The sequence below is a fragment of the Fukomys damarensis genome, unplaced genomic scaffold (genome assembly GCF_012274545.1).
Source record: "Fukomys damarensis isolate Sample0158 unplaced genomic scaffold, DMR_v1.0_HiC HiC_scaffold_19, whole genome shotgun sequence".
Lineage (NCBI taxonomy): Eukaryota > Metazoa > Chordata > Mammalia > Rodentia > Bathyergidae > Fukomys > Fukomys damarensis.
Window position 1 is genome coordinate 47,836,196 of NW_022900931.1, and position 16,187 is coordinate 47,852,382.

Genomic DNA, 16,187 nt, shown 5'->3' on the forward strand with positions numbered 1-16,187 from the left:
TCAGGACCTTACACTTGCAAGGCAGGCAATAGCACCACTGAGCTAATCCTCTGCCCTATGATAATTTTATTTTGAGACAAAGTTTCATTGAGTTGCTAGGTTTGACCAGGGTAGGCTCAAACTTGTGATCTTCCTGCCTCCGCCTCCCAGAGTTCTGGTCTGGGATTACAGGTCTGTGCCACCATTCCCAGTTTATTTAAAAATATTTTTATCATTCTTGCTGGGCGTGGTAGTGCAGGCCTGTAATCCCAGCCCTTGGGAGGCTGAGGCAGGAGGATTGCTGTGAGTGAGACCAGCCTGGGCTACATAGTGAGTCTCAACTACATAGTGAGACCCTGTCTCAACCCCCCCCCCCAAAAAAAATTATCTTTCTAATAGGCATCCAGTAGATGCTTACTGTGATTTCTATTTGTATTTCCTTAATTACTAATGTTGAGAATCCTTTCAAGAGGTCATTAGTTGTAAGAGCTTTAAAATATATTCTGGTTTCTGTCATTTACCAAACATGTTTTACAAACATTAGTCTGCAGCTTTTATGCTTTAAATCTCTTGAAGAAATTTTAATTTTGATAAATTCAGTTAATTTTTCTTCTATGGTTGTGTTCTGTTTTAAGGAATAGTTTCCAGACCAGGGATAAAGGTCAGTGACACAATCCCTCCCTGGCAAGTGTGAGGCCTGAGTTTGATTCCCGGTACCCCTGCCCCAAAAAAGCCTAAGGAATAGTTGCCTAACTGGAGGTCACAAAGATTATCTTTTGTTTTTGTTTTTTTTTGGTACCAGGGATTGGACTCGGGCCCTTGCACTTGGAAGGCAGGCGGCGAAACCACTGAGCTAAATCCCTGGCCCTATCTTTTCCTTTTGGAAAGTGTTTTAATGTACATACTTAGGTCTATGATCTATGTTTTGTATATTTATTTATTGGGTCCTGCAGTTGAGTTCAAGGACTTTTGTATGCTAAGCACATGCTCTTCCATTGAGATAACAACTGTTTTATGTGTGTTGTGCAACTTACCGGTTTGGGATTTTTAGGGTTTTTTTTTTTTTCTTTTTTGCATTGGGATACCCAGCTGTACTAGTATACATGTTTTCTTGTGTAGATTTTTCATTGAATATTGGGGGAAAAAGCAGCCCCATGATTTTTTTTTTTTAAATGCCAGGGATCATACTTGGATCCTTGTGCTTGCAAAGCAGACGGTAGAGCTACTGAGCTACATCCCTGGCCTTACCCCCATGATTTTTCAACAAGAGAAACTTGGTGCCTCTTTTACAGAGTCTCCTTATTTAATGTATTCGCTCCTTTTCTGCTTGGTTGTAGTTAAGGTTTTATCAATAGTTGATTAAAATTTTGAGGCCTCATTTTTATTGACATAAAAAAGTAGGTCACTGGAATTTGTTAGTGAAATTATGATACCTGAGTCCTTTTTTCCACAGTCATCCACAGTTTGCTCTTTACCCTTCAGCTTGGCAGAGGTTATGGTTATTTTTAGAGTACAAGCAATAGAGCTAATTAATTAAACACCAGCTACCTGGGGCATTGAGCTCATCAGCTCTTCAGCATAGTCTGCTCTGGGCTGGGCTTTGCATGGAAATTCATCAATGTAAGACAGTAGATTTGTTGGTTATGTAATACACTAAACAGTGAAGAAGAGACTAGTTTGGGTTTGGATCAAATGTGTTCCCTAGTCTCATATTGTAAAATAAAGTTATATTCTTTCATGAACAGAAGATATTCTAAAGCAGCTCCTTTGTTTGAGTTCTGGGCCACAGCTACAGTATCTCCTGCTGCTTTAATTTGGACATTGTCTTGTAACTATGGCTTCTGCTGCCATAACATAATGCCAGAGACTGGTGGTTCAAACAACAGATTTATTTTCTCATAGTTCTGCAGGCTAGAAGTCAAAGGTCAAAGTGCCAGCATAATTGGTTTCTAGTGAAAGTGTTTTTCTTGTTTCCTGTCTTGTAGATATCAGCTGTCTTTCTTAAGTGGCATGAGAAAAAAGGAGAGAACTCTCTAGGATCTTCTGTAAGGGCACTCAAGCTTTCTTCAGGGCACCCACTCATGTGACCTCATCAAAATTTATCCCAAAGATGCTGTCTCTGACTACTGTCACATAGGAAGTTAAGGCTTCAACATACGGATTTCAGGTGGGAAGTATTAGTGGGAACTAATTTACTTTTTTTTTTTTTTTTTTACCGTGACGAAGTTTTACATTCATTAAAGGTAGGAAGAAAACAAGGGCAGGAGAAAAACTGAGCTCTGCAGAGCAAGTTTGGGCCAAGTGAAAAGGGAGATTAAAAATAAAAATACACCCTATCATGAGGAGGGACAATAGCTAGGAATTAATATACTTAGGGATATGCAAGATGATCCTGTGGAATATAAAAAGGAATGTCGAGAGCCAGGGATTAGGTCAGTGACACCGGGCCTGCCTGGCAAGTGTGTAAGGTCCTGAGTTCGATCCCAGTACCAAAATAAAAAAAGTAATGTTGAAATATGTATTTGGTATTATTCTACTGAAGTTAATATGAATTGACTGCATGTATGTTTCTGCCTATTGGAATTTATTCTCAAAATTTTTCCCGAGAGGGCCAAGGATTTAGCTAAGTGATTCCACTACCTGCCTTGTAAGTGCAAGGTCCCAGGTTCAGTCCCCAATAACAAAAATTTTTTTGGTTTGTAATGCAGGCCACTGTCCCCAGAATATCCTTTTTTTCCCCCAGTACTGGGGATCACACTCGGGACCTTGACACCTGCCAGGCAGGCACGGTGCCACTGAGCTACATCCCGGGCCTCCACAGTATCCTTCTGCAGAAGTTTTAGCATAAAATTGTACTTATTTACAGCATATGTGGAGTTACTGCACCTTGATTATCCCATATCCAAAATGCTTGGGACCAGAAGCATCTCACATTTCAGTATTTTTCAGATTTTGAAATACTTGCATAGAGTTACTTGTTGAACATCCCTAATATGAAAAAAATAACCCTGAAATTTGTAACTTTTTGAATATCATGTCTTTGCTTACAAAGTTTCAGGTTTTGAGGCATTGGGATTTTCAGATTAGGTATATTTAACCCGTTATTTTATAGAGAAAAGCCCAGGGATAATTAAATAGCTCCTAAAATACATGAGCATAAAATACACTAATGGCTGCCAGGTATTGTGGTGCTTGCCTGTAATCCCAGCACTGAGACAGGAGTTCGAGGCCATCCTGGGCTACGTAGTGAGTTCAGGGCCAGCCTGTACTGCAAAGAGAGACTCTGCCTCAAAAAAACAAAGAAGCAAGCATGCTGATGGTGTGACCCAATATGGTTGATATAAGCATTTTCAGTTTTCTCTGTTTCTTAATTTAGCAGTGAATTCAACTGTTTTCCTCAAAGAGAAATTTGTTTTTTTGTTTGTTTGGTGGTACTGGGGGTTGAACTAGGGGCCTATATACGCTTAGCTACATCCCCTGTCCTGTTTGGTTGTGAGCCAGGGTCTTACTAATTTGCCCAGGTGGGATTCAAACTTGACCCTTCTGCTTCAGTCTCCCAAAAGTTGAGATTACAGACTTTTTGTGACAGCTCCCAATTTAGAAGTTTCCTTCTTGAAAGAATCATAGGCCAGTTTCCCTAAAAGACACTTCTATAACCTCTGGATATGGGTTGAACCTCATGGCTCTCTTTTTTCCCCCACTTCTCAGAAGTGGGTAGTTTAGGTTTTGGCTCTTCCTGGTCATAGAGGCTGGGAAAGCAAATTTGTTTGTTTTAAAGCAGTTATGATTCTCAAATTCAGGTGGTCTGGGTTCCTCTAGAAGTTAATAGTTTTGAGAAAGGCTTTTTGGAGCTGCGTTTTTATTCGCTGGGAGTGGATAAGAGTAGGGTGAGAAGTATGGTATGGTAGACAGTTTTAATTACGGAAGTAGGAAAACATCAAATCTGTTTTCCATTGACCATGAAATAGTGGTCTGCTTATGACCTTAATTTTTAATCCCGCCCGAGAAGTACAATCGTTTTCTTGAATTCATGGACTTTGCAAGTAATTAATTTTGAACCCTAGGGCCGGGGATTTAGCTCAGCGGTTCGGTGGCCTGCCTTGCAAGTGTAAGGACCTGAGTTCAATCCCCGGTACCCAAAAACAAAAAATGTTTTTTTGAACCCTAGATGAGGGCAAAGATACTGCTAAGATGCTAAGAATATAAACAGAGACTATTGAAAGAGAAAAGCAAGTGCCATGTGAGGAATGCTGTGTAAAAATACATGAATCAAAAAAGAGAAGAAAAGCCAAGCGTTGGTGGCGCACACCTGTAATCCCAGCACTCGGGAGGCTGAGGCAGGAGGATCGCTGTGAGTGCGGGACCAGCCTGGGCTACATAATAAGTACCAGGTCAGTCTCAACTACATAGTGAGACCCTGTCTCAAAAAACAAAAGAAAAGAGAAGGGACTGGGGGTTTAACTTGGTGGTTCCTCTGCCTTCCTCATTTGGTACCAAAAAAAAACGGGGGGGGGGGAAGAGCCTATTCTGCAGCAATTCTTCACTGTTTCTCTTTATGTGGCTTCACATATGTGTTTCTTGTCATTGTCTTCCATCGTCACCCTTCCAGGTGTCCTTTCCTCAAATTCACCCTCAGCCCTGTACTTGTGGTAGTTTTACTCCCCCAGCTTGGCCTACTGTGAGCAGTCTTGGAGCAGCTATCTCTTGGTAGATAACTGCTTTTATGAACAGTGTAGATTTCTGTAGAGGAAAGTAGCGGGTAAGGATAAGGATGGGGCTGTTTCTGGGATAATTGTTATGGGAATGAAAGATTAGAGGCCATTGTGCTTGGGTACAAGAACTGGAGTCATAGTCATACTTTGTCTTTTTTTACCAGTGCCTTTTGTCCAAAGCACTGAAAGGGCTTAACAAAATTCTGGTCTGAATAATATTATTCTTTGCTCTTTGGAATTTGCTAGAGGTGGCAGTGTGGTGGTGGTGGGGTTTCTAGTGGCATAAAAGAAATAAGCTAGATGCCCAGATCCTAGTTAGGGCTTTGCCAGAAAGGTAAGTCTGGTGAAAGTTAGTGGAGTAAAATAATGTTTGCTGTTATATGAAGTTGGCTTCCTTACCTTTCCTCTTGATCACTGACTATTAATCCAGAAAGAGAGAGAATATTAAGGTTCTTTCTTGGGGGTAGGTGCTCCTAAGTTCACACTGTAGTTCTACTTCTTATAATTCTTTAGTATCTCTGCCTATAATAAGCTCAAAATTGAGCATCTGTGTAGATATGAAGCACAGGCTCTTACCCAAAGTTTGATTTCTTCTCTGTTGACATGTGTGGAAAATAATATTCAGAATCTGACTCACCTCTTGTTGTGAAACAAGTGTTTTACAGAGTTTGTGGATACACAGGACTGTCACTTTAGAAGAGAAGATTCTTGCCTAGAGGGCAGTGCTGAAGCTAGCTTTCTGTATTGAGGCTCCTTGCTTGCAGTACCTGTCACTTGATATGTGCCTGCCATTCCAGGTTTTTTTTTTTTTCAGCTCCCTCTTTTCTATCTGAAAAAGAAGCACTGCCAGTTACTCAGTAAGGTAAAAAGATGGCAGTTAATCTCTGAAAAATATATCCCTCTGTGGAATTTGATATTGGGGGAGGGGATCTGGTGTGCTTTTCAGCAGCTGAGAAGTCCTGTTAAACACATACACAATTTTTATAAAATTGACAATGCTTGTACATTTTTAAATCTTCTTGTCTTTTTTGTTCTTTCCCAGGTGGTCTTTCTAATTATTTCATTTTCTTCTTCTCCCAAATGCAGGCTGCTTACAGCAAACATCATTCAAGATGTCCAGCAAAGGGAGCAGCACAGATGGTAGAACAGACTTAGCTAATGGTAAGGGGCCAAAATGAAGGTGAAGCTATTTTTACTATTAACTAAGGTCCTCCTCCTCCCCCCAGGATAGAGTGGAAACCTGGACATTAGTGAAGGGGAGGAACCTTTCCTGTGTTGTTTTGAGTATAGGAAACTACACAGGAAACATCTTGGATTATCTGGTATTTTGGCTTTTTCAAATTGTATCTGATGTTTTTAGAAGATCAGTAAGAAATGTGCTTCTAAGAGGTCCCATAGTTGGAAATTCTGAAAGGCTGTAAAGGTGGGCAGGACCTAGGAAATTCTGTTAATAAAGGAGCAAAATAAGATCCAGTGGATGGTAGGAACAGGAGATTTTGAGGAAGATGAGGTTCGCCAGTGTTTATATTAAGAGATCTCTTTCCATGGTAGATAATAGTTTGATAGAGATAATAGATCAGAGAGGAAATTACTGGCCTAGGAATTTAACTTAGTGGTAAAGTGTGAGGTCTAGGATTCAAACTCTCACCCGTACTCCAGCCCCTGATCCTCTGCTGCTGCTTCTGGAGGAAGTATCAAACCAAACCAAGTGGAATTCTGCTTACCTTTCTTCTCTCCTTTTCCTCTTCTTCCCTCCTTCTGTTTTTTCAGTGGGTTTAGTTGGAAGGCCCTGGGTTCTAGAGAGACTTGAAGTATGTTATTAATTTGGAGCTTGGCCATTAACTGTCAGGAATTAGCAAACTGTAACCTACAAGCCAAAGCCAGCTTTCCACTTACTTCTATTTTATTTATTTATTTATAGTACTGGGGATCGAACTCAGGACCTTGTGCTTGAGAGGCAAGTGGCATAACCACTGAGCTAAATCCCCTGCTTCCACTTATTTTTGTAAAGTTTTATTCGAATGTAGTCATGCCAGCTAAGTATGTAGTAGCTATTGGTTGTTTTAGTATTAGTGGAGTTGCTTTTGTGCTAATGGGATTGAGTAGTTGTGACAGTGCCATGTGGTCTACAAAGCCTAAAATTTTTACTATCTGGCCCTTTTCAGAAAAAAATTGGCTAACTCTCCTGAGCTAGATTTTGATCATTGATTATTCGGGCCCTCTTCCTGAGCTTGTAATATACACCTTATATTAATGGCCAGAATGGCCTGTAGAGTCTGAATTGGTAATCATAATTCTAACAAATTCTAGGAGTTTTGTTTTTTGTTGTTTTGGTTTTGCCTTTTTTTTTTTTTTTTTTTTTGGTACCAGGAATCGAACTCAGGAACTTGCGCTTGCAAGGCAGGTGCAGTGCCGCTGAACTAAATCCCTGGCCCAAATCTAGGAGTTTTAATGTTTAATTTTTCCTTCTCACCACAGACCTGTTTAGCTGTGGTATCTTCGTCCCTTCTCTCCACTCCCAAGCTCAAGCCAATATCATTTAAAAAAAAAACCCATCTATTAAACTTCTCAGTTTTAGCAAGTATAGTTTCTAGGTTCAGTTCTGTGTATTTCTTTTTTCTTTTTGTCCCAGCTCCTAGCCCAGTTGTCTTCACACTGTGCTTTTAGTTGAGCTGCTTTTGTGTCACTCAGACTTCTGTTACTACTTGAAACTAAGCATTTGTATTGTTTATGTTTTCTGTGTTGGCTTTTGCCTAAGAGTTCATTGAAAAAGGATCCCATTGCTTTAGTGATTGTCACAAATTTCTGCTCTAATCCAGATAACTAGACAGTAAATATTGGAGTGGAGTATCTTGTACTAGAATCACACAACTGGACTGTCTTACTTATGGCAGAGTAGAATTTGCAGTCATCCAGAGGAGAGGAGCCATGAGCAGGCTGTGTTTATAGTCCTTTTTCTCCTTCCTATCTCCATACCTGGACCATAGGTAGGAAATAGTAGTTGTATTAATTCTAGAACATTGCTAAATGCTCATTGGAAGATGATTTGGTTGGTGTTAGATAAGGGAATGGAGTTTCTTGTGATTACTCAAAGTCAACGAGTTATTTAACTACCAGTGTAGCAAACCAGGAGTACACTGACGTTTTCTTCTTGGGTACTACTAGAGTAGGTCTGCTTTTCGTCAATTTTGTGTATGTTGCCAGGCGTGGTGACACATGCCTATAATCCCAACACTTGGGAGGCTGAAGCAGGTTGATTGCTTCACATTCAAGGCCAGCCTGGGCTATATAGTGAGTTCAAGGCCAGCTTGAACTACACAACAAACAAAAAAAAATTTGTGTATGCTTCCTAATAAAACTTCATCTCAGTAAAGAGATGACTAAGCCAGGCATGGTGGCACACACCTGTAAATCCAGCACTCGGGAGGCTAAGGCAGAAGGATCACTGTGAGTTTGAGACCAGCCTAGTAAGTTCCAGGACAGTCTGATCTACACAGTGAGACCTTGTCTCAAGAAAAAAAAAAGTGACTAATAAAACTATTGGAAATAAATAAATCTGTTCACTGCCAAAAGGTGAGCAAGAATCCACACCAAGTGATCACAATTCCCTGCTTAAAAATCCCCTCAACTCCCTTTCTTTATGAATGTTAGGAACTTTTGGGAAAAAAAACTTAGCATTTAGGCAGCAGGAGGTGGAGATGCTTTTTTGAAGTAGAAAATGGCCTAACTCTGTATCTGTAAGTATTAGTAATTTTAATCAGTTATTTTCCATCTTTCTCTAAGAAAATAGCTGTGCTAGTTCTGGCTGGAGATTTTCTTACAGTTTAATTATTTGCTGTACTTGATGGATGCCATCCAATGAAACACCCTAAAGTAGTTGAATTAGACATACTTGCATGCAGTATGCCCAAGATTAGTTTCTTGAGAACTTTGTTGCAGGGCTGGGAATTGAACTTAGGACCTTCTCACTGATCTACATGCACAGCTCTTTTTAAAATTTTCTTTCCCTCTCCCTCCCTTTCCCACACTTTTTTTCTTTTCTTCTCTGTTTAAAAATTTTTGAGACACTGTATTACTAAGTTGCTCAGGTTGGGTCCAAACCTGTAATCTTCTTGCCTCAGCCTCCCAGAGTGTGCTACTACCACAACCAGCTCTTGGTATACTTTTAGTTTATTCTGCAGTTCTTCACTTTTTTTGAAGTGTCTTTGTATGTGGTTTTGATCTTTTCAATTTGTTGTCCTTTATAAGATTTTCCTCTAAGAGGTAATTTTTAAGGGCTGGGCATGGTGGCACCTGGGCTACATAGTGAGTTCAAGACCAGCCTGAACTACATAGTGAGACTTTGTCTCAAAAAATAAACAACAGTGACTTTATTTTTTTCTTTCTCTACCACTGAGCTACATCAGTAGTCCCCCCCCTTAAACATGTTCTAACTTGCCCAGAGTGACATCATACTCATGAAATTCCTTCAGAAGCCTCCCAATAGCTGGGGTTATAGGCATATACCAGTGTCAGAAGTTAACTCTTTGTAAGCATTTATAATGGAAACACTTTGCCTGAAATTTATTTCTTGGTTTTTCAATATGATAGTTTCTTAGACTACAGTGGGAAATTCTTCTGATCACAACTCTAATCATATTTCCCAATTTTCCCCTTCCATTCTTCATTAATGTGCAGGAAGCCTATCTAGCAGTCCAGAGGAGATGTCTGGAACAGAAGAGGGGAGGGAGACATCCTCAGGCATTGAAGTGGAGGCCTCAGACCTTAGTTTGAGTTTGACTGGGGATGAAGGTGGCCCCAACCGTACCAGCACAGAAAGTCGCGGCACAGACACTGAGAGCTCAGGTGAAGAAAAAGACTCTGACAGCATGGAGGACACTGGTCATTACTCCATCAATGATGAAAGCCGAGTTCATGACCATTCTGAGGAAGAGGAAGAAGAGGAGGAAGAAGAACATCCTCGGTGCCGTTTACAGCGCAAGCGGGCCAGCCGTGACCAGGACTCATCAGATGATGAGCGGGCCCTGGAAGATTGGGTGTCCTCAGAGACAACAGCCCTGCCTCGACCTCGCTGGCAAGCCCTTCCTGCCCTTCGGGAACGGGCACTAGGTTCAAGTGCCCACTTTGTGTATGAGGCCTGTGGAGCAAGAGTCTTTGTACAGCGTTTCCGCTTGCAGCATGGGCTCGAGGGCCATACCGGTTGTGTCAACACCTTGCACTTTAACCAGCGTGGCACCTGGCTGGCCAGTGGCAGCGATGACCTGAAGGTGGTGGTGTGGGATTGGGTGCGTCGGCAGCCAGTGCTTGACTTTGAGAGTGGTCACAAAAGTAATGTCTTCCAGGTAAGGCAAGGAAGCATAACTGAGAATTGGGCATGCATTACACAGTCTGAGCTGCTGCGTAGAGTGGAGCTGGTAGTGAGTTGTGCTAAGAATCACACATCAGGGCTTAACCCCATGTTGGCTTCCTTTATGACATAGAAAGACCCATGGCAATCTTTTGTTTTCTTGACCATAAGAGCTGTCAAGTCCTATTATAGGAGGATGTCTGGAACTTCAGGGAGGTTTTGTAGATGTGCTACTAGGAGACAGTATAGTGTAAAAGCACAGGCTCTTAAACTACTCTGCCTGGGTTCAAACCCTGGCCTTTCCACTTGATAACTATGTGAGCTTGGGAAAGTTAACCTGTGTTTTCAGTTATATCTACAAAATTGGGTCTACATATACAGGGTTATGAAGATTAAATAACAGTAGATGGACTAGGGGGTTTTGTTCAGTGGTACAGCATGTGCTGAGCATGCACACAGCTGAGGGTTCTGTCCTTAGTACCACAGGAACACACACAGGAGCACATACAGCTAACATCAAACCAGTGGGAGCTAAGTACCTGGAATCATGGCTGGTAGTGATATTTGAGGGAATTTTATTTAGACCCATTCTCCATATTGATACCAGATATCCCTAAGCACATTCTCTTTTTTGCCCCAGCATTCATCCCTAATTTTCTTTCCCGTGTGGCATAGTGGCATAGTGATGTTTACTACTGATAAAGATAGATTTTCCTTAGGGCCAGGGATTTGGCTCAGTGGTTCCGTAGCCTGCTTTGGGCAAGGGCCTGAGTTTGATCCCTGGTACCACAAAAGCATTTAAAAAAAAAAAAGATTTTCCTTTATTCCTTATTTTTCTCCTCTATTAGGTGCACCTGGGCTTCTATCTATCTATCTATCTATCTATCTATCTATCCCAGAAATTGAACTCAGGACCTTGTGCTTGAGTAGCAGGCAGCGGGGGCTGGGGATTTAGCTCAGTGTTTCTGTCTGCCTAACAAGCGCAATGATCTGAGTTCAATCCTGGTACCAAAAAGAACAAGAAGAAGCAGGCGGTGAACCCCTGAGCTAAATCCCCAGCACTAACCTGAGCATTTAATCACATACAAGTTCAGCCTTACTAGAACCAGTCACACCTCAAAGGAAGTCTTTTCTTTCCTTTTCCTTTTTAACCCCTAGGAGAAACTGGTTTTAGCCATCTGTACAAGAGTAGAAAAGTTATGTGTAGCTATTGTGTAAGAAAGGGAGTGAACTGGGATCATCACAGTCTTCATTCTCATATTCACCTCTACAATTTCTTTTTGGTTTTTTTGTTTTGTTTTGTTTTGGTTTTTTTGGTACCAGGGATTGAACTTGGGTCCTTGGACTTGCAAGGCAGGCCACCGAACCGCTGAGCTAAATCCCCGGCCCCTACAATTTCTTTTGTGTGCAACCTTTTTTTCATTCTACCACAGGCCAAGTTCCTTCCCAACAGTGGAGATTCCACCCTGGCCATGTGTGCCCGGGATGGACAGGTTCGGGTAGCAGAACTGTCTGCCACACAGTGCTGCAAGAATACAAAGCGTGTGGCGCAGCACAAAGGAGCATCCCACAAGGTTAGCCTTTGCTTCGGTTTGTGAATCCATGCCATCTATGGATTTCTTTATTTGTAGTTTTAAATTTATTGGTATGTTTTTAGATATACGTAATGATCATATCCCTCTGAATTTCAGCTAATATCTATCCTCTCATCTCTGCCTGTCATGTCCCTTTTATTGTGGTCATCTGCCTTGTGTCTTTCAGTCCTAAGAATTGTAGTTGAGAAAGGAGTAAAAATAGTCAAGCTGGGGCTGGGGATTTAACTCGGTGGTTCCACCACCTGCCTCATAAGCACAAGGTCCAGAGTTTGATCCCTGGTACCAAAAAGGAAAAATAGCCAGCCTAAACTTCTTGGAAGATAAGTATTTGAGATTTTACCCAGATCATGTACTTGTAGCATTTGCTTACTGTACCTACCTGCTAAGCTGAGCTGTGCGTGGTTGTTGATCCTTGAGGTTTCCTATGCTTTCCAAACCCCTGAAATTTAATTTTTAAAACATTGTCACAATTCCAAGGAACTAATAGTTGGTTCCTCCAACTATCTGCTTACAGCTCTCAGCTCAAATAGTACTATTTCTGGAAACCCTATTTAGAGTTGGGAATATAGGCCAAATAGTCTTAGGGGTAGCCAGTGAGGAGCTATGAGCTTCCCAGACTCAGAGTAGGCACTGTGTTTTTCTGTGCCGTGAAAAGAGATGGTACCTTGATTTACAGACCTTAAGAAAATTTGTAGATGGACCTTGAGTTTCCTTTCCAGTCACATGGCTCAGGAAAAGTGAAATTCACCTGTGATTCGTAAGCCTACACCCAATACACTAGATAACTAATTTTTAGAACTAAGATGAAGAGAATGAAAGGGCACCATTTCTCTCCATACCTCAAGGTATGGGATTGATTTTGAAAATGAACTCTTAAGAGCTGATGTTTAAGTCCCGAAAGGATTTGTTAAAATAGCAAATCATTGTCCTTTTGACTTGTACAGAATAAACAGACTGAATAATTTACACAGAAGAGTGGTGTACTTAAAATTATCTTCTTTGGAATTTTACAGCAACAACAAAAAAGCCAGACATTTGTCTTCCTGAAACATTTTCATTGTAGCCTTTCATAAAAGGTAAAGAAGTGAACTCGACTATTTCTAATTCTAATCTTTAGAACCCTCATCCTTTCCCCCTTTTCTCTTTCAGTTGGCTCTGGAACCAGACTCTCCCTGTACGTTCCTGTCTGCAGGTGAAGATGCAGTTGTATTTACCATTGACCTGAGACAAGATCGGCCAGCTTCGTACGTATACAAGTAATATCTTTACAGTTCTCTCTGTCTCTTGGACTTAAAAATATTTCATGTGTCTTAGTAATGATCAGCTCTCAAGTACATCAGAATAAGTGCCTTTTTGCCTACGATAAGAGGTAGTTTATGGTTTGGGAGAATTCCTTACTTCTTGTGTCTATTTCTCAGCCGTGTAATACTATGCTTTCATTTTTGAAATAAGGTTCAGTTATATGTGGGATTTAACAACTTGATGATCATAAGCTCACCTTAATAGGTTGCCGTTCATCCTACCCGAAGGAAGACTAGAGATATGTAAATTTTCAGTTCAGTTACATAGAGAAACAATCAAATTATGAATCTTGAACAGAAATATTGATAGCTATAGTAGAGTTCCCTCATATCACAATTCATTTGTGCATGAATTTGAGACTCAGTATGTTACATTTTAGCTGTGTCATATCATAGGAGAAACATAGCTTTTTGTTTGAACACAGGCAGAGGAACTCAGACACTACTAATTATGATCTGTATACAGTAATCTTCTAAACCTCAGTATAATATCTTCTTTCTTCTACAGGGGTTTCTCTGAGGATTATTGATATGTATATTTGATGTTCCAGCATAATGTGTAGCACCATGAGTGGAACCGATCAAGCTGTAGCTACCATTAAAATTATTTTAGTGGTTTTAATTTTTATTACTCTTCTAATAAGCAGATGCATCTTAAGGAGATTTGGCTAATAAAGTATGTGGCCAAAATGTAAATGCTTCCTCATAACACCCTCTGCCATTTTTCTAGCTATTAGTAACCATGTTAGTAATTTTGAACACTTCCAGTCCCCCTTTATTGTTTTGGGATAGGGTTTTGCTCTGTAATCGAGGCTGGCCAGGGATTCGCTATGCAGCCCATGCTCAGCCTCCCAAGTGCTAGGGTTGTAGGAGTATACCACCTCACCTACCCCAGTCCCTTTTTAATAAATTTATGTACCTAAGTATATCCATACACACTAGCCCTAATAAATGAGATATATGTGTACTCCTTTGCTTTCGTCACGTTATGTTTTGGAAATCTTTCTATATCAAGTGGTAAAAGCATCTCTAATGTTTACCCATGACATACATGTTGTAGCATTGGTGTGCTGCTCTCTGTTTAATCACTCATTATGGGTATCTAGATTATTTGTGTAATTAGTCTTAAAAATTATAACAGATCTTGTATTTGGTACCAGGGATTTCAGTGCTTTACATAGAATATAAGTAAATATAAATTAATCTAGGGAATATAATTTGAAGGCTGATCATAATTTGACTTTTAGTGAGATGAGTCCATAGAAAGCTGTCTAAAAATTAGACAGCCTTCAACAACTACTTAAGTGACGGAAGTGTTTTATGCTTAGAGAAAGAATATACTGGTTATTTATATAACCTTTAAGAAGAGGAAGGTTAGAAGATGATGGGGGTATAGTGGAAAGGAAACAAGGCTGAGTGTCAAGGGCTGTGCTTTCTCTGACAGATTACCCCTGGCTAAACAATTCTTAAGTTTTATGATGGCGTGAAAGTGAATACACATTCATTAGAAACTGAACTTAAACTTTTAATTTTGATTTTTTTCCAGGCTAGCAATATGTAATACTCTAGTCTGTTATGATGCTGGGTAGGCAACAGCAACCCACAGCTATCAGTCACCTGATTACAAGGATTAAACAACTAATACTGTACTATGTCAACAATATGTGGCATGCAGTAGGTTAGGTACATAAAGTGCATTTCAACTTAGAATATTTTCAATTTATAGTGGGTTTATTGGGACATAAACCCCATCATAAGTCGAGGAACATCTTTGCACCTCTGCAGCAGCTGTGTTCTTTTTTTTTTGTAGTTGTCTTATGAGTAATGTTTGTTGTATCCAGCTCTAACATTCTATGGTACTGTGGATGATAGTAGAACATTAGCAAGTTTCTGTAAAAGGAGGAAAAGAAGAAGGGTAAATGAAATTATAGTGAATTTATTTGATCTGCTGTATTAGAGAGTTGTAAAGCAGATTGAAATTTTACCCTGGATAAGGTTCAAAGGGAAACTCCTGTTAGGCCACAAAAAGTCTGATTCAAGTAATGGGTGTAGCAAATGACTTTGACAAATTATTGAGTTTGAAATGAAATGACACAAGCAGAAAATGTGGCTGATAGTTGACTGTAGATCTAGACATAAATCACTGGGCGAGATAAGAAGCTGAAAGGGGGGAACATTGAAGAAAATTTAGAATTTAAGAAGGGCCAAATTCTAGGTTTCAGGAATAAGAGAGAGTGAATCTTCAGTTTTTGCTCGAGAGTTGAAGAAGTAGTTTTATAGGCTGGAATGGGGTGAAAGGCTCTGTGAAGAGTTTAGCCAGAAAATCCAAGATGTTTTCACAAGTTTAGATGGTACCTGAACATTTGCTTGTACTAGGCATTTTTGTGTGAAGTTAGCATTGAAGAATTTTTCCTTTGCATTTCATGACTCTCTGGGAGCTTGTGAAATTGACTAACAAGTCTAAGAGTTTGACTGAAATTGTGGATGGTATATTCCTTTATAGCTAGTGGGACCCAGTTTGATGTATTCTTCTAAGTCCTTTGGTGTGTGTAATCTGTAATTTTCCCCTTTTTGGAGGAACATAACCTGCTCATTAATTTTAAGGCAGAATTCAGTGAATTTATTTCATACGGTTTCACATGCTGTCTTTCTCTGATCTGAAAATTTACCCCGCCATGCCCTGATTTATCATTTTTATTGTACCTCTCTGCATGTTACCCAGAGAACTCAATGCACTCTATGCATTTATCCATTGAGAGAATTGTTTGATGGCAATACTTTGAGGCATAGAAAGATTGAGTTTTGTCGGGATTACATAACAGTGGAGCTAGTACTTCGTAATATATCCCTTATTTGTTCATTTTGCTTACACACAATAACTTTTACATTTGTCTGGCCCTGTACTTTTGAAAACTCAATTTGCTAAGAAAATGAGCTGGTCCTATGAAAGGAATATTAGCAGCACCTACTCACTTTTTCTGAAACTCAGAGTAGAGCTGCTTCTTAGCTAGCTTTGTTCCTGAAACTGTAAATATTTTTTAGTTGTTTTTTATTTTGAGTCAGGGTCTCTATGTAGTTGAACTCACTGTGTAACCCAGACTAACCTCAAACTCACAGCAATCTTTCCTGAGTCCTGGGATTACAGACATATGCCACTGCTTATGTCAAAACTTTTGACATAAGCCAGTGTGTTTTTGGTTTGGTTTTGTTTTTTTTTTGTTTTTTTTTTTTTTTTTTTAAAAGGAAATGTTTG

At 40.0% G+C, this 16,187-nt stretch overlaps 1 protein-coding gene across 6 annotated transcripts in view; it reads left to right on the plus strand.

Annotated features, from left to right (window-relative positions):
- Dcaf8 (DDB1 and CUL4 associated factor 8) overlaps positions 1–16,187 on the plus strand; it is a 44,963-nt gene that overhangs the window by 12,004 nt on the left and 16,772 nt on the right. For 4 of the 6 annotated variants that reach the window (XM_010616668.1, XM_010616672.3, XM_010616666.3 and 1 more), the window contains exons 2-5: positions 5,778–5,852; positions 9,369–10,033; positions 11,472–11,612; positions 12,783–12,877. In XM_010616668.1, coding sequence (XP_010614970.1) covers positions 5,804–5,852; positions 9,369–10,033; positions 11,472–11,612; positions 12,783–12,877 — 950 coding nt within the window. In that variant the 5' untranslated portion in view covers positions 5,778–5,803. The remainder of the gene's footprint in view (positions 1–5,777; positions 5,853–9,368; positions 10,034–11,471; positions 11,613–12,782; positions 12,878–16,187) is intronic. The other 2 variants (XM_010616671.2, XM_010616670.3) reach the window with 1 other exon arrangement.